Raw genomic sequence first — 19,309 nt, forward strand, 5'->3', positions numbered from 1 at the left:
AATATAGCTTTCCATTATCCATATCCTGATGATGTGCACCCACAACAACACCCTTTGTCTTAAATAGAAGCACAAAGGCATATCCTTTTATAGTCCTGCCCTTATTGTTGGCAGTGTGGTTGGGCACTGTAGGGGGGTGGAGGACATGACATGTGTGGACAGTGGATAAAGGGGCCACCTCTAACAGCAGAGTGCCGGATCCCTCTGCTGCGTCGGACCTTCACCTTGTCTCCTGAGAGTGTCTCGCGATGGCCCCGAAGAAGAAGGAAGAGCCGAAACCTGCACCAGTCGTAAAGCCCCCTGAGCCCGAGCGCCCGAAGACCCCACCCTTTGACCCCACGACAGTGACGGTAAAACAAAAAAAGAACTGCAATATGAAGCAATGCAGAGAAACTGTTCGACTGCTTTAGACAAAAAAAGAGAGTTTTAGTCTCTGATGATACTCACATCTTTTAAACTAAAAATATAAAGGTTTTTTTTGTGTTATCGTGGCAGCATTTCTATGTTCCTTACAATAAGAGTATTACTAGAAGAGATTTCCTAGAAAAGGGTCAGTGGTTCCTGTTCAAAGAGCATCAGAGACCCCATGTGACATAAACTTGGCAGTGCATGTGAAACAGGACTGTGCAGCCATTTGAATGGTTATACTGGCAATTTGTATAATAATAATAGTTATTTCAGCACTTCAAACAAGCATAATAAATTGTGTTGTACAGTTAAAGGAGCTGTGACTTGTCAGTGGGAGGCTCAGAGGCGAACTAGCTGATACCAGACATCATGGAAAGATCTTCTGCTGACTTGGCCCCTTCTCAATGGATAAATGTTTTCCTGGTTGGTTACAATGGAGCGCGGTTAAAGCCACAAAATATGATTTTCATTATGTCTGTGAATAGCGGACCACCCGCACCATTGCTCTGAGGGCAAATGGGTGGAAAAACCATGAGGAAGAAAAATAGACATAATTACATCCATCAGCATCCATCTTTAAACATGCTTAGATAGGTATTTGGATAATATTTGTACAAAGCTTCACTAAGGGGCTGGGGTTTGTAGATATCCAGACATCAGACAGAAACTGAGCGCACTATCTCATGGGAAGCCAAAATATACAGTGTAAATAGTCATCAGTTGTCTGGGTATTCGAAGCGATGACTTTTTTTTTTTTTTTGAGTGAAAACTGGATTGTCATCATATGAATAGTTGTTTTAACATGTATCTCCTTTTCTGCTATAGAACACAATAATACTTTAACCCTACATTCTGGCACTACATCCCTCTGATACTTACTTGTGTAGATGTTTAAAAGCCTCTTAGTCATACCGCTAAGCACTAGGTCAAGTTCTTCACAGAGTCCCTGACAAATTTAGTGCATCAGAATTGTGCAGGACTAATCATGAGGTTGTCTGGATTACACATCCTGTTGGTGTTTACGCTATGAAACATTCTTTGCCGCATATTGCGTCTAAAAATAAACTAAAACGAAGCTGACAGTAGCAGACAGACAAGGGTGTCCAACCCAAGGTCATTGATTCACAATGCACAATGATAACTATTGTAATTTGATCTGTTAAATTGGCACAACTAACTTGGAGGCAAAGCCAGGGGTCAAGTCAGGGGAGCTACAGAGATACATTTCTTAATATATATTTTTTTAATTTAATGCATTAAAAACATCAGAATAAAACATTTGTTAAAAATAAGGAGATGAAGCAAAATACAATGAAATAAAAATACAGTTTACAGGGAAAATAAATGATATGTAACACTAAAAGGATAAAAGAGAAGACTGCCAGGGGTCATTCTAGATGGTTTGTTCTCATTTCTTTGTTTTTAATATTTTCCTCTGCTGTAAATCCCACCCACTTGCCTTGTGAACTGCACTAATTCCTAAAAGATCAGCAGCATCTAACCGCCTTATTTGCTTTGTCTCTTTTCAGCTGGAATTCACCCCCGAGCAACTTGAGGGTAAGTCACGGCTGTTTTTACAGTTGTTACTTATGTTGTATGGAGTGTGATCTATTTATAGGGGGATTAAGTGGTTTGTGTGATCATGCTCTCCATTAGTGTGTGAGAAATGCCCCGCAACAGCTGATGAGACAGCAGTGCAGGGATATTATTTTAAAGTAAACATTTCCATCCAAGTCAGTCTGTTGGAAAGAGATGAAGGCTCCTCAAGGTGCAACACCTGAAGGTTTGTCTCCTTCCGGCTTCTTAGCACATCCCAGGGATGCCATTATACATCAGAACTTTCAAGCATCTTCAAGGCCTTTACTGAAATATTTTTCATGCACTATGGATCGTTAATAAACTGAATAGAAATAAGAACCTGTTTTTATATTTGTGTTATTCAGATTTCAAGGATGCTTTCCAGCTGTTTGACAGGACACCAGCCAATGAGATGAAAATCACTTACGCCCAGTGTGGGGACCTGATTCGGGCTTTGGGCCAGAATCCTACCAACATTGAGATCATGCATGTCCTCGGCAGGCCCAAACCTGAAGGTGGGTTGTATGCACCATCGGTATAATGAGTGATTGCCAGTCAGATGGATGTTCATACTAGGGTTGTCAAAAGTATCGATACTCAAAAAAGTATTGATACTAAAACGTTGTATCCGGATACGATACTCATTTTCAAAAATATCGAGTATCTGAAGCTTGTTATCATAGTTGCAGTTTCTTTTTGCACAACTGTTTTTTATTATAAATATTTAACCTGTGGTTATGTTAATTTTTACATGTTGCATTTTTCTTGTTAATAAAAATATTTCTGCTAAATTTTGGGGTCTTTGTTTTTATCCTTGTGGTATTGAAAATGGTATCGAGTATCGAATATTTTCCTGAGTATCGGTATCGAGTTGAAAATTTTAGTATCGTGACAACCCTAGTTAATACTGCTTTGATCTGGTTTAAAAGGCAGCATCTGAGCATACAGAGAGAGAGAGAGAGTGGTTTGAATAAAGTTCAACATCAGTCATGACTGAGGCCTGTCCACTTTTCCTTTCCTTTGGTCAAACATTTTTATCTCCACAGAAATGCAGACCAAGATGCTTGACTTTGACCAGTTTCTGCCCATGCACCAGTACATCTGCAAGGCCAAGGACCGCGGAACATATGAGGACTTTGTGGAGGGTCTGAGGGTATTCGACAAGGAGGGGAACGGCACAGTCATGGGTGCTGAGCTCAGGCACGTTCTGGCAACACTGGGTGAGTTAACCGATCTCACCGCAAAGTGGTTTTTACAAAGCCGTAATTATAACAATGCGCACTGAGCTGACGTGATTTCTTTCTTATGGGCCCCAGGTGAGAAGATGAGGGAGGATGAGGTGGAGCAGCTCATGCAAAACCAGGAGGATGCTAATGGATGCATCAATTATGAAGCTTTTGTGAAATACATCATGGCATCTTAATGAGGGTATGAGTGTATTTTAACCTCATTGTCATTCTGGTGCAACATCCATCTGCATTTTGAAATCAATATGAGTGAGTAATGAGTTTGTTTCACCTTCAACAGGAAACCAAGACCCTGAATTATTGACCGCAGATCTTACGTTTCTGTAAATCCCATCTTGTATATTTCTCATTTCCACAAATCTCAGATGGATCTTTAACTCATCCATATTTGACCTTGTTTTTCTAAGACTGCTTGTGTTGATGAGTGTACACATTGCACCTAACCCCCCTGTTCATATTGTAGATCATGATAAATAAATGAGTTCATGTTCAAAACCATACTGCAAATTATTGTGTTTACCAAGATAAAAAAACCCTTAGATTTAGAAGTGTTAGATCATTTATTGTGTTTTAAGAGTTAATTTCTTGTTTTAAATGTTCAACAATGCTTATTTCTAGATTTAACCATCTTAATTCAAGAAATCTTGTCAAGTGAAATTATCTGTCCACGCAGCAAGATCATTTCCCTCAGACTTAGTGTTTTTATCTTGTTTTTAGACACACCTTTTTTGCAGTGCACGATTTAAAGCTCCACTGTTGAGTTCATTAATCACTGATCTTTGTCACTCAGGCAGAGGCCTTTTTCACAGCAGATGTTTTGACTTGTCAAAGCAGGAAAAGCTCAGGTGTTACTAATAACCCTGTGATCTATTCACTTAATCCATTAAAAAATCCATTATACAATCCATTATACTTGTGTCTTTGAAGTCAAACTGTATTACAAGCTGCTATAAAAAGCCCACTCACACACCTGTCCACAAGGTGTAAAATAAAAAACGTAGTTTCACATTATTGAAAAAAATAAATAAATAATACAGACTAGGGCTGGGCGAAATATCGATTTAAAAAATATATCTATATATTAAAAAATATATCGATATATTTTTTAATGTGATATGGAATTAGACCATATCGCATATATCGATATAGGTTTTTTTTCCATTCATTTTTTACATACGTATGAATGCTGCCCTTACTTGGGTTTGTCATATTTAGTTATTTTTTAAGTTCATTATTCTTTTCTCATATAAATATATTTATTTCAGAAAAAGATTTGCCTATTTTATTTCATAGGCTTTTTTTATTTAAGATATTTTTTGTTTAAATGTGCATTTTATGGAGCTTTGGCTTTGACTCTGACTAAACATTTGCTCTCACTTTGTGATAAAAATATCGGGATATATATCGTATATCGACATTCAGCCTAAATATATCGGGATATGACTTTTGGTCCATATCGCCCAGCCCTAATACAGACCCAAGCTAAATTAAAGGAGGGGACAAGGAAAAGAAAGAAGGCCATCCCACAGAAATATTTTTTCTTCACACAACTCTTGGCAGGACAGGATTATATTAGATTATAGTTCTAGTTGCGTGTATCTAACAAACTTTATAACCTACAGAACACATACTTTGCTGTTTGTTTAAGTTTGTATTTCTCCATGCCATTTTACAAGCAAGTAAAATATGTAGGCCTGAGACAAAACATCAGTCTTGAATCAGTGTCTTGAACTTCTGTATTTAAAAAATATAATGTCCCACAAATCCCACCCACAGTTGAACATGAACATATTTTTCAGCTGATGGGAGAGGCCTGAAGAAAAGTTCCCAAACCACTTTTTTTTTTAAACTTAAAGAAACAAATCTCATAAATGCCTATGCAAAGAAAACCTGTCTCTACAATAATAAATAAGTGCTTTTCATAATGAAATGTGTATAAAGGGGGTGTCAATGAAAATAAACTAATTACCAGGTTACAAAATTAAACCTGCTGGCTTTAGGGTTATTGTTAGGCAAGCAAATATTTGTGGTCATAAAGCACTTGATACGAATATGAATGCACTTGATATGAATTGATGCAGATCTTACCTAAACTAACCTCCTGGATAGGTTTTATTTGTTATTCCCTCAAGGTTTCAGAATGCCCAAAATGTCATCACACAGAAACAACAGACAGAGAAGAAGTCTCACAAGGGCCAAAAGACCAGACTGTGTGTTAGAATAAGATCTGCATTAAGTCCCAAGTGTGCAATTCTCCACTTCTCATAAGCCTCAAAGAAAAGATGTCCTCAAATCCTGATTGGCCAAAGGGGCAAACACACCAAACTGCTCTCATTATTATTTAGGAGCCAGTGCCAGTCAACTCAGAGGAATTGTGACATTCAGCTGAAACAACTTGGTAAATGGAAAATGACAGAAAGTACCAAAGAATGAAGGGCTGCAACAACATTTATACTTTTTTGTATTAATGTCAGATCAGTTCAAGTTCAAGACCCTGAGTCAAAAAAGGTAAACGTAAATTATATATATCATGGAAACCACCACCCTTTTTCTTCAATGTCTTCTTCATTTTAATGCCTGGTACAACTAAAGGTACATTTGTTTGGACAAATATAATGATAACAACAAAAATAGCTCATAATAGTTTAATTTAAGAGCTGATGTCTAGAAATTTTCCATGCTTTTCTTCATAATGATTTTGGTTATTATGAAGAAAACCATAGAAAATGGCTAGATATCAGCTCTTAAATTAAACTATTATGAGCTATTTTTGTTGTTATCATTATATCTGCGCAAACAAATTTACCTTTAGTTGTACCAGGTATCAAAATGAACAAGACATTGAAGAAAAAGGGTGGTCTAAGAATTTTTCCATGACTGTATATCTATACTATATATATACAGATGTACTTAGTGGATCCATCTCAAGGTAATCTGGAGCAGTAATTCCCTTTTTTAGCCAACAGGGGGAACTGTTACTCAAATAATTTCTTCTTCCTCACCGTTAATTGATTCGGTACACTGTAGTGGGGAAAAACACCATGGCATTCCTTTGCTGAATGAATCAAGAACACTGAAAGCTTGATTGTGGTTTTTCCATTCCCTCATTAAAGCTCCAGTCCTGTTTTTAACATACAAATGGGAGCATAATGAACATCTAAAGTTCTCTTGTCACAACCTATTCAACCCACTGGTGACACAAAATTCAATGTCATTTAAATTTAAATTTCCATTAGATCCAATCAGCGAAACAGTTAGATTCCACATTGCTGATGAATCTACAGCTTTCAACACTTCACATACCGACTCATAATCAGCCTAATTAACAAAACTGCGTTTTTCACCAAAAAAAGAAAAGAAAACATGCATAAATTACAAATTTTCGCTCCTTTCTCTTCTTTCACACACACATTTACAATTGAAGTGAAATAGCACAGCCTTAGCAGAGAGTTGAATATTTGATAATTTTGTGCTGTTACACCATTGCTTGTACTTTTTGGTGTACAGAGTAGGTCAGTTAGCTCGGCAGCAGGCTGGGAAAGAGTACTTGAATATTGTACTCAAGTAAAAGCACTGTTAATTTAAATATTTTTTACTCGAATAGGACTTAAGATTAGTTTGGTAAGAAGAAAATGTATGTAGATAAGTAAAGCTGACGGTCAGTTCAAATAAACCAAATAACAAACACTTTAATAAATTATTCTGTAGTCATTTCATTTTACTTAATATATTTGATAAAAATGTATTAAATATAAATGCGTCCTTGATTTTGAGGCAGTTGTTTAAGTAACTTTAATATAAAAATGTTTGAGATAGAATCTACTTATTTTGACCACATTAAATATAATCTTTATGTGTATGTAATTTTAAATCAAGAGAATTTTGAATGAATCCAACACAATAGAATTAGTATGTTTTTAATTGACAGGCACTTCCTGTTGAGTTGTTATTAACTCAACTTGTAACATAGTTAGATTTAATAAATAATATTGTGTGCAATCTGTTGCCTCAATTTTATTGAGTAGCTATTGTTTATCTTTTTTTTTTTACAGTGTATTAATGTCACATTTCATTTTTTGATTCATTTTCATATCTAGAAATTTTCCATGGTTTTCTTCATAATGATTTTTGTTATTATGAGGAAAACCATGGAAAATGGCTAGAACTTGTAACATAGTTAGATTTAATAAATAATATTGTGTGCAATCTGTTGCCTCAATTTTATTGAGTAGCTATTATTTATCTTTTTTTTTTTTTACAGTGTATTAATGTCACATTTCATTTTTAAAATGTAAAGGGGGTTGGAGGACAGAACAACTTTTTCAAATAAAGTGCATTGATATGTAAATGTATACACATCACACCACGGAACCTGTGTTTTCAAACCAATGAGCAACAAGTTATGTATGGACACTATAGTAACAAATATTAAGCTATAGAAATTAAATAGCCTGACATACTACTGAAAATCACATAAGATCAACATCCTCCCGTCATAATTACTACAGCCACTAGTGGTCACCATCGAACAAGAAAAGTCAAAATGGGTCATGGAAAGTTGTGACTCCTCACTCGTAACCCTCTATGGTACGGTGTTGCCCTCAGGCAACATACCCATTTTTGGCCTGTCAAATTTCTACAATGCATGTTTTTGAGTGATGCGATACTTTAAAAAAGAGAGGAGAGTACAGGGAACCAATAGCAATGATTTCATTTGTCACGTGATCTCCTGGAAGCCATATTGAAACACTATTTTGCAGACTTTTTCAAAGGAAACAGCTTTGCCATTTTGCGCCACAAAAAATCACTCAAAACGTCATTTTGTGGCCCCTTTCCATCTGGAAAAAAATTTGCTACTTTTAGGTGAGTAAACCTTCATTTTTGATAGTTTCATACACTTAGACTGTTCAAGACATTCATTTCAATGGGTCGCATTCAGACAAGAAACCTGTTAAAAAAGTTCCTTTTCTTTTGTGCATGTTATGGTAGAATGTTGCCGATGGGCAACAAACCCCAAAAACTTAAAAAAAAAAATTATAATAAAATAAAAAATTCGTCAGATCATGTTAATTTAGTCTATTTTAAGAAAAAAAATGAAGACACTGAAAACATTTTTGTTTCCTAACTGGCATCATAATGTGTACCATAGAGGGAAAATTACATTTATTGGTTACCGACACAGATATAACGAACAGTGAATTAGTACCGCCAGCTTCTTTTCTTTTACAACTGCTCAAAGAGTTTATCATGACTTTTGTTTTACTTTTGTAAAAGTACTAATTTTTAAAACTTAAATTGTTTTGCTAGAGGCTAAATGTATCCCTTCGTTTTTAAGTTGAAAATATCTTTTATACAACTAACAATATCATATTACCTGGAAGCAACTGTACAGTGTTTACACATGAAACTAGAGTGAAATATTTACACCAAAGTTTTTTTTAGGTTAAGCCATCATTCAAATAGTGATATCCAAAGGTGTCTTATGCATCATTATGCACAAATGTTCAGATATTTTGGGACACTTTCGGCATACATTATAATTAAAACTTTAAGTGCCCTGCAGGCTTGAACAGTGTTTGAGTGCTCAGCATGAGTTGTAATGACTAGCCCACCGGCGTGTTGGTGGATGATCTCATTTGGAAACAAATCCACCCAAACTATTTTAATTTCAGCATTAATATGACGTTCACGTTCACCACAAATAGCATTTTCAAGCACTCCTCCTTCTCTGCTCTGCTGACCTTCATCACACCACATAATCTTTGTCAGTCAGCCTTCCTCCTGCTCCAGCCTCAAAGTCAGGATATATATTTAGCCGTTATTTGTGCACAGCCAATTTTCCGCCGGACCTCCAGGATAGCACCGGTTTATGGTTGCTGGGGTATTTCGACTTAGCTGCACAGCCCCAAGCAATTGAGTAAACTGGCTGTATCATAATGGAATCATTCCTTTAATGTGAGCACTGCTGTTCTTGTTAAAGTGCAATTTAACTTAACTCAACCTCATCTCCTAAAGGCTTGTCCCTTTAGGGCCAATATAACGTTGATAATAATTTTAGTCATTTGACATTCTTATATGGATATATTCAGCATTTACTGTGCATTTTATTACCCATCTATTAAGGTTTGAGCAGTTTATTATAGTATGAAAAAGAGATGACTGAAGAAAAATGTCATTACTGTAACTTTTGTTACATATTTTGCCATATATACAGTCTGCCATGGCCATGTGTGGATGGCTTTCTCTACAACAATGATTTCAATAGAGTTGGGATGTTGTTTAAAAGGGGATGTGATCATTGTCTTAATCCTCTGTGACATATATATAATTAAAAAGGTATAAAGACAATATATTTAAACCCACCTGCTCGCCAGCAAATAAAGGTCGAGAGCAGGGTCTAGTTTTTGCAAGTACATTTGCAAAAACTAGAAGATCTGACCTTTCAAATGAAGCCTCACAGTTATTCTGTCATAAGCTTTAGCTCTACATTTCTTTGGTCTTATCCTTTTACACAACGTCCCAACTTTTCTTTGGGGTTGTACATAGGCCATACTAAAAGACGCCTGGTGGATCGCCTTGCTGAGCATAAATATGCCATTAGAAATAGGAATCGTGATTACCCCATGGCTAGACAGCAGAATGAATTTCTTAGTGCAAATGTTTTCTCATTGCAAACTGAGGGCATTCATTAAAGCCATGATAAGAGTTCTGGGAAGAAACTTAATCAAAGGAAGCTTTCCGGATCCACCAACTGGATGCATTAAAGTATCCGGGTCTTAATGAGGATATACACTTCACATCTTTTTTGCAAAAATTACATCATGCTGGGTTGGTGCTGCAAAGTAGAGAGATACTCCAAAATAAACTGGTCCAGAGCACTCAGGACCTCAGACTGGGCAAAAGGATCACCTTTCAACATTAAGCACACTGACAAGACAATAAAAGAGTGGCTCAGGGACAACTCTATGAATGTCCTTGAGTGGCTCAGCCAGAGCAGACACTCAAATGCAATCCCGCATCTCGGGAGAAACCTAAAAATGCAGTACCTGTCCACTGATTGTCCCCAACCAACCTGACAGAGCTTGAGAGGATCTGCAGAGAAGGATGGCAGAAAATCTCCACATGCATATGTGCAAAGTTTGTCACGTCACAGCGAAGAAGACTCAAGACTGTAATTGCTGCCAAAGGGGCTTTAACTTAGTCCTTAAACCTTAACCTTTCCTGTTTTTGCTTTGTTATAATGAGGTACTTATTCAAGAGGAAGGAAAATTCAATTTTATTTTAAACTACTTTAGCACATTTGAATGGGTCTGAATACTTTCTGGATCCAATTAATCAGATTTGCTGTCATATTTGTAGAAAAGCTGTTTTCACTGACAGTACTAGCACTTCCAACAACAACTCAACTGACCTTTGTGCAAAGATGACAGGGTTTATTTAAAAAATAAAAATAATCTGTAAAATCTGTATTCTGGAAAAGAATATCTTCAGGGTAGCCTACTGCTGTGGACATTGTGCAGAAACACAAAAATTCTCACCTACAATAAATATCAATATCAGTTTTAATGCACTTACTACAGATTATCTATGCCCATATGCTATCTCTGAAGCTACCAGACTCCATTGACAAAAAAAGATATTTACCTCTCAAAGCACAGGACTTCCTGGTCTACTGCTGCCTTGATAGGTTAGTTCGTTTGTTATTGTGACTTTAGTGAATCTGAACTAACCTTTTAAAACACGAAAGCTTCTCAATAATATGGATTTATAGTTGATTTCAGCATTAGGATATTGGGAGGAACTCACACTAGAATGAATGTATTCTTACTGATACAAAAATGTAATGTAAGGTAACATCAGTGCAGACCCACAATCTCAGACACAATCAGTTCAAACGTCTCTCTACAGAAACACTGTAGCTACGCCAAAACTACCAGACATAAAAAGCTTCTTCTTGCAAGCCATCACTTTGATTAACAGTTAACATCAAACACCTGTGCAAAAAAACACCAAGCATCCACTTTACCAGTAGATCACACAGTTTAAATACTCATTGTTCTTTACCATGCCATCATCACTATCAATATTTATGTATACTACAAGGCTTATAAGCCTTGTAGCATACATTGTATATATATAAATTGTATATGTATTTATAACAGCACCCTTTGCACTCTGCACCATTGTGCAATTGTATAGCTGTTAAGTTATTGTTTTAAATTAAATGCAGCACTTACATATTTTTTATACTTACCGGTATCTGTATATAGTAGTCAAATTGTTACATTACATTACATGTCATTTAGCAGACGCTTTTGTCCAAAGCGACTTGCAATAAGTGCATTCAACCTGAAGGTACTAGACATAGACCACAGGAATCAAGTAAGTACATAACTTTACGAGCTAACTGTCATCGCTACAGGAGTGCTATATGTTAAAGAAGAAAATAATAGAAAAGAAGAAGAAGAAGAAGAAGAAGAAGAAGAAGGGCAGAGTTGTTCAACTCTGTTTTCCTTGTTTTTAGCTGAATGTCTATATCTGTAAGTACAGTGACAGCAACAAAAAGTAATGTTTGTTGTAGGTCTGTGGTTTCACTTACTTGGCCATCAAAGCTGATTGTGACTGACAGCAGCGGGGATAAAGAATTGAACTCCGGTTCCGGTTCCAGTGATCGGCACACCTGGGTGACGCTGTCTAACGTGCGTTAGCATGCTGTACGCGTTTCATTCACAACATAACGTTTCTCTAAAGCGATTTCTCTCCGTCCTTATACACACAGCTGTCTCTCCCTGTTGCTGTTGTAACCTTAGCTGACCGGGAACCTGCAGCGGGTCTTCTAGCTCCACAGTTTCATTTGCGCTCAATTTACTGTGCTAATCCGCTTGCTTGTTGCTAACCGACCATGTTGTTAGGCTGGACAGTTTAGCGTTTCCGGTCGGAATTCGCGGTTGTAGGAGTTACTGGATGGATGGATGGATTGGTGGCAGTGGCGGTTCTAGACCAGTTTTACTGTGGGAGTAAAGCAGGGGCCAGTGTTTAATCAGAGGGGCACATTAAAAACAGCAAAGATGATATTTAATCATTCAAAACTTTTATTTTAGCTTATTTAAAAATATAATTTAAATATATTTTGAAAGATACAAATACATTGATTGAAAAAATTGGACTTACCAACAATAACTAATAATTTTTGTACTACAATGACATTTCTCATTTTTGTGCACAATTACTTTTTTTATTTTGCAAGTGCAGCACAGTGAGAATTATCTTTTTATATATACACATGTTTTTATTGCACAATTAAACATCAAATTTCCCCTGAAAACCCGATTTGTGTCCAATTTGTGATACAGTTAGTGCATGGCTAATTCACCAGCATTAGCATCCTTTAGCCGACCCTGGTCAATCCAAGGCTAACGTACACGGTTAAAACAATATACTGTTCGAAAGATAAGAAATTGGACTTTAGTTTCACATCATTTAATTAATTGGAAGCATAACATGATCATGATGCAGTTACTGTGAGATTTTGATAGAATCTTAGCCAAACAATGTCCGACTTGGGATACAGTTACGCTAGGTAGAGGACGCTGGCGACAATGAATGTCTCATAAAACATTAAGGAGTTTCTGGCAGATGTTCAAGGATCCCAACCTCCTCAGGAAGTAAAGTCGGCTCTGTCCTTTCCTGTATAGGGTGTCAATGTAGGCTACATGGTCTTGTCTTTTATCCAGGCGTAGTCCTAAGTACCTGTAGGTCTGAACCACCATCACATGCACCCCTCTAATAGAGACAATCCTTTTGATCTTGGAGGTGTTGATCTGAAGATGGTTCGACCTGCATCAGGTGATGAAGATGTCCACCACGCTCCTGTCCAACCCCTCCTGTCCATCCTTAATACACCCCATGATCGTAGTGTCATTGGAGACCTGCATGTAGAAGGACTCTTGAGTTATATTTTAAGTCCACTGTCCCCTGTGGTGCTCGGGTATTGCTGATCACAATTTCTGACATGCAGTCACTCAGCCGCAGGTGACCCCCATTTCAAAACTGATCGGATCTAGATTAATCATACAAATGGCCTTTTTTTTTCAGATTAAAATGGGCGAAATTTGCCAAAAGTTCACACTGATCCTTGTCACATATTGCTTAGATTCTGTGGTGTTCCCTCAAACTGTGTTGTTGAAAAATGCTATTTTATATCTGTCAGTATTATTACATCTTTATATTTGTTTGGTTGCAAACTAGGGTTAGTGGACACTAAGAAGGTAGGGGGCATATTTTGATACTACTGCATTTTAATGTCTTTAGTTAACATTTCAAATAATGCCCCATCTGCTTCTCCAAACTAGGGGCCACCATCTACTGTAGGTAGCCTAATAAACTGACAATGGATTAGGATCTCATGCAACCCCACTACAACAAATTCAAGCTGTCCCTTTATGTCTTGGTCAACTTACTTCTGCTCATCACACATTATAACTGAAGCATTGTTAAGACTGTAGTCATGGCCTCAGGCTGCATGCCAGTCATGTATTTTTAGCTGAGCTAATGACTGGTGAAATGCAGTTAAGTATCCACACAAAGGAGCTTGGGGCAAACAATCAAAAATTGCAGTGCAGATGTGCAGCTCGCCTTTGGCGCTGGTACATAACATCCTATCCACTGTATGCCTTTCATGCTACTGTCAACCATCAAAAGCATTAATTGTCACAACAAGCCTTTATTAGGCTGCATCAGAGTCTCGGCTAATTGTTTGGGGATGTATAACTCATCGAGTCCTCAGGGTTCTGGGCACAGGCAGTAATTTCTGCTCCACTTCACTCCAGCCCATTCTGAAATGTAAGAAATTGTATTCATATTACATAACCCAGCAGGCACTCTCTCAGGACACGTCCATCACTGAAAACTATATTTACAAGTTAAACAATTACATGCCACAGTGCCAGTGAGTCTGCATGAGTCTACTCTATCATAAGAATAATTATATGATTGAGTCATTACAAGATTGCTGCATTTATTTTGTACAGTGCTTGGAGATAGAGGAAATGGAAGAGCAAATTATTCAACTAAACAGATCCCATTAGAGCAATCTGCAGTTAATGCCTGATTGCCAGTGTAACCAAATAGCATTAAAAGCAGCCAGCACAGATCTATGTTGTTTACAAGCTTCCCTGAAAATATCAGACCTTTAACATAAAAAGTCAAAGAGCAAAAACAAGGTTATTATTTTAATTCAAATCAATATTTTTCCTTTCACATGTGCATGTACAAATGTATATCAATAACACAATGATACATCATTTACAGAGACATTAGCTTAATTGTTCTTTTGTTTGTAAGGCAACATGGGTGGTTCAACAAATTGTTTTTCATAAAATCAGTAAGTAAAATGTATTTATGTACTGTAATAGGTTAATAAATTTGACATCACACTGATTTGTATACATTTCATCATGTACGATAAATGGTGTACAAAATAACGTCAACACAATTTGGTCAACAAAGTGCAATGGCAACAATAGAAATGTGAATACAATAAAAATTCTGGATGCTGGTAAACATGGTTATCTCTTTGGTGAGTTTGAATACATGATTTAGTTTTTCTTATATCTGTATGAAAATAAGTAAAGATAATGTACTTCTTTTGTTTCCATATGATAAGGTCATGGATGGGTGTGCAGTATTTCAGCTGCAGAGGTTATGATGCTGGAAACAGAAAATCAGGTAAATGTTTCAATAAAATATTTACAGCACTTTGAATGCCCCACATTTGATGTTCAATTCGGTTGAGCAGCAATAAACAACAACAAATATTTGCTGTAATGTAACAAAAATTACAAAATACATATATTAAATGTACATTTTAATACAAGGAGTGATGATATATTTTATGTCTATACAACACCCTCAAACAAAACTGATCACAAAAAAGTTTATTTTCTTTTATGTTAAAATCCAGATCCATAGTACATCCAGCAGGTTTAATCCTGATAAAAGTATCAAATAACCTCATAAATATAAATGAAATAAATAAATAAATAAATAAATACCCAAACTACAATAAAACAAGATCTTTTTTTAATTATTGTTCAACTGGGAAATTTGCATATTCGCTTTCTTGCTGGGAGTCAAATAAAAAAATAAAATACCACTTTCATGACTGTTGGGTAAATATGAGACTACAGCCAGCAGTTTATTACCTTATATAACATATCCTCATGAACAGTTCGTAAAATATCAAAACGTTTTTTTTATGATATCTAACGAAAAAAACACCATTCTACGCAGCATACTACCTGGTTAAGTTTAGAAAAAATATCATGGGTTTGGGTTAAAAGGACTCCCGTGTTTACATGACGTAGAATGTTGAGGAATTCATTTATTTAAGGAACTTAAAATAACTATGTTGACTTTTGGAGTTTCAAGGAGGCCAGAAACAGTGTAAAAGTCCTTTTTTAAACCCAGCCATCCACCAAGACCTCCTCCCTTTGAGGACTTTGTCACTCTTTATGCTATATTACTCAAATTCCTCATTTGTTCCCATCATAATAACTAGAGCCACTACAGGTCACCACCCGGCAACAAATGTAAATGTGGATTGTTATTCGCTGCATCTGGCTCACGATTACGTGGGTTACATACAGATATACAGTGCATTACTTTTCATATATGTAGGTACAAACCGTGAATGAGAAAAAGCCTGGGTTATGAGGTTCCATGAGATTGACGGGTAACCAGTTGAGACTCCCAGCAAGACAGTAAATTTCCAAAAAAAAGAACTTTTCCTTTTAAACATTCTTAATTGCACCACCAGACAGACTCTTCTGATGTTTTGAAGTAAATGTTCGGGACACACAAAGAAGCATCTGCATCAAATCAGCCTGCAACATAATTTAGACATTTAAAAAACCCAATTGTAATCCTTTTTAAAAACTGACCTTCCTTCCTCTCTCATCTTTATCCTTTTTCCAGAAAACATTTTGCTAGTTTGACATTGCAGATGGTTGTTCCCATTGTTGTGTGAGCAGCCTGAGCAGATATAAGAGTTGGCATTCCAGGCAAATGTTTGGTGCTCACTTCATCAAGAGTCTCCTCTCTTGAACCAGCAGCTTAGTGGTGACACTGATTACTAGAAAGCCACAAGGATTTCATAAAGCCAAAAGAATTTAATCTGCTTCCACTGTTCCTACATAGTGAACCCATGCATGGCACTTACACTGCATATACATTACATAAATTACTGAGAATCACTTCCCTGACTCTATATAATATATAATCTTATCTTTACTCATTTGTAAGAGAGATTTAATTTGGGACTGCTCATCCATCAGCCTCAGGGAGTTCACACATGACACTATAAACTGCTCTTTATGTTCTGAGAAGAAAAGAAAAAAAAAACAGCAAAGGGGAAGCAAAAAATAGCAGGATGAAACAAACAGCTGGAAAAGAGAGGAAGCTGATTTTAACACTGTTTTCAACAGTACAGCACAAGACAAAAAAACTCAACACTGTATAAAAGAACACAGACTTAAAAGAGAGAAGACTGAGCACACATTAGAAAGGCTTCATTAGAATGGCTTGTTTGTAGAAAATCATCATCTCACATTGACCAAAACGTATCACCACATGTTGAGATTTTGTTTTGATGAATGCCAAGTGTTCAAATGATCTTTTAACACGAGAGAGCAGAGCCTCTTTTGAATCTTCTGCCTTTTATACCGTAGAGTTTTTGATATTTAATTCAGGTGAACCCTCTCCTTCCCCAAAGCCTCTTTCCTTGCTGTCAAAAGCAGCTGTTGAAGCCATAGAGCAGTTAGCTCAAAGAGCCTTTTTCCATTTTGATATTCATTGCACTAAATACCAATCTGGCAACATTTCTGAGTGCATATTGGTCAATGTATCTAATTGAACTGCAAGTATTCTTTGTCAGCTTCCCACTAAGCAACAATGGAGCAGATGCCTGCAAATGAATGAGCTATTGAAGTATCCTGCTGCAAATCCTGTAGGATTATCTTGCTCCAATGACAACCACTAAGCATTAAGATGACAGCGATAAGAGTGCTGTAAGATCAGACGATTAGACCTGCTGTGAAGTGACAGTTTCATGATGTTGCCATCTTTAAGTCTTTTAAATAAACTCCAGAAAATCTCAAACAAAGTACCTCATGTACAATACATTATGGGAGATATGTCTTCCAAGAATCCCACGTGTCCATTTTAATTAATAGTATACCTCACCAGACAGGAGATATGCCTCGCTCTCCAGTCACACTGGACACATTGCAGCCTTGTAAGAGGAATCGGTTTGATCTGTAAATCCCTTCATTGTTTGTACTGGACGAAAAGATTAAGCCTGTTCCCTTAGATCCTGCAGCTGAGATTATGAGCTGGTCACACAGCTGTGGTCTGTTTGATGCTGTGGAAGCTGATCCTGGTTGGAGACGTGGGAATGGACATGGCTCGGGCTACTCGCACTCGAAGGGCGTGGTTGTCCTGCCAGCGGTGCCATCGTTTCCTTACTGCAGAACGTACCTAAAATGAGAATGAAAAATATGATATTATTATACTTATTATGATCTCTTTGTATATGCAAAGAAGAACACATATTACAACATGAAAACAAATCTGCATATTTGCTAAATGACACATCTGTTTATTATATCTGAATCTGCAGCCACGTAAAAGTTTAGTTTAGTTTATTATTAAGATCCCTTTTAGCTGCAGCAAAGCCACAGCTATTCTTCCTGGGGTCCAACAGTATCAAATATACAGTTGAAAACACAAAACATAATAAAAATAAAAAACAAAACAAAACAAAAATTATTCAGATATTAATCCATATTACACACATTTCTAACATTGCTAAGTGAGCCGAGCAAAGACTTTTAAAGCTCACTAATTTACACGTTATATCTTGTTTCTTTAATCTGTACAAAAAGTGTAGAAACAACAAGTTGTGACAGGTCTAGGTGGGTTGTTTCCCTCTCTTTCTTGTCAACGGATAAAATAAAAACATGGTTGTCCTCTCTGTGACGTCACTCGTAGGTTTTTGAAGAGCCATTGTGAAGCTCAGTGTGTTGGTTTGTCCGTCACCATGGTGGCAGTGCCAAAAGTGGGCAAAGAAGTTCAGTGTGGGTGAGCCGAGGCGGGCTTAATGCAGCCTGATTACTAAAACACACCACCTACATATAACAGCACCCACCTGCCACTCAACATAACTATGCATTACTTTAAGCCGTTATATAATTTAAATGGGTGACTTATATACAATTTGACCCTCTGTACAGTCATGAAGGGAGGAATTAGCTATAGAGACCAAAACTGTTTTTTATAACCGGGCTAGTAACATGTTTTGGGGATCGACTTACTTTTGGAGCCAACCTCAAGTGGCCATTTGAGGAACTGCAGCGTTTGGCACTTCTGCGTTAGCTTCATATTTCAGCCTGAAAAGTTGCAGCTTTTTCAAGCATTTATGCTAAGCTAATGGTACTGTCTCCTGGCTGTACATTTATACTTAACAAACAAATATGAAATTTATGTCTTTGTCAACGTCAAACTATCAAACGGATAGAAATTTGGAGAAAAGATGAGCATTTAGAGGCACACCTTCCAAAAAAATTATTCTCCCCCGTATAACCAGTTATCAAATCAGTAGAGGATGAGAATTTACTAAAAACAAGGAAACCCCATCCATTTATGTGGGCAGTGAGTACAAAAAAATCAAAATGTCCAAAGTTCAACCTTTCCATGCCGCACAATCACTTCAGCCAATGACATTCTTGAACTTGCATTAAATTAAGAGTGGTGACTGCAATTCTTCTTATTCCTTGTCAAATTAAGCACCTCTCCACCCCTGAGTTGCAATTATTTGAGAGCTGTGAGAGAGTGGCAAAAGGTTCCTCATTTTTCACAATTACTGACAAATGTGTAGTTCTTATAATTGCATTAATGACTTTCAAACACCTGGAAGCCAGGCAATTTGCTTTCATTTTAATTAGATGAAAATGACAGAGGGTTTTCCTCTCACATTTAATCAAAACGCTCCAATTTTACTACAACAACAGAAAATCTTT

At 36.8% G+C, this 19,309-nt stretch overlaps 2 protein-coding genes across 2 annotated transcripts in view; one reads left to right on the top strand and one right to left on the bottom strand.

Annotated features, from left to right (window-relative positions):
- The first annotated feature begins 248 nt into the window (after positions 1-248).
- myl13 (myosin, light chain 13) lies at positions 249-3,672 on the top strand. Its single transcript, XM_059344496.1, has 7 exons — positions 249-350; positions 894-928; positions 1,895-1,965; positions 2,352-2,501; positions 3,033-3,206; positions 3,303-3,414; positions 3,514-3,672. The coding sequence occupies exons 1-6, from the start codon at positions 249-251 to the stop codon at positions 3,407-3,409; spliced, it is 639 nt and encodes a 212-aa protein (XP_059200479.1). The 3' UTR covers positions 3,410-3,414; positions 3,514-3,672.
- A 10,779-nt stretch (positions 3,673-14,451) lies between these two features.
- Positions 14,452-19,309, bottom strand: part of LOC131980723 (corticotropin-releasing factor receptor 2) — a 45,271-nt gene continuing 40,413 nt past the window's right edge. The window contains exon 12 of the mRNA XM_059345011.1: positions 14,452-17,768. Within this exon, the coding sequence (XP_059200994.1) occupies positions 17,628-17,768 (141 nt within the window). The 3' untranslated portion in view covers positions 14,452-17,627. The remainder of the gene's footprint in view (positions 17,769-19,309) is intronic.

This window comes from Centropristis striata, chromosome 11, assembly GCF_030273125.1.
Source record: "Centropristis striata isolate RG_2023a ecotype Rhode Island chromosome 11, C.striata_1.0, whole genome shotgun sequence".
NCBI classification, from domain to species: domain Eukaryota; kingdom Metazoa; phylum Chordata; class Actinopteri; order Perciformes; family Serranidae; genus Centropristis; species Centropristis striata.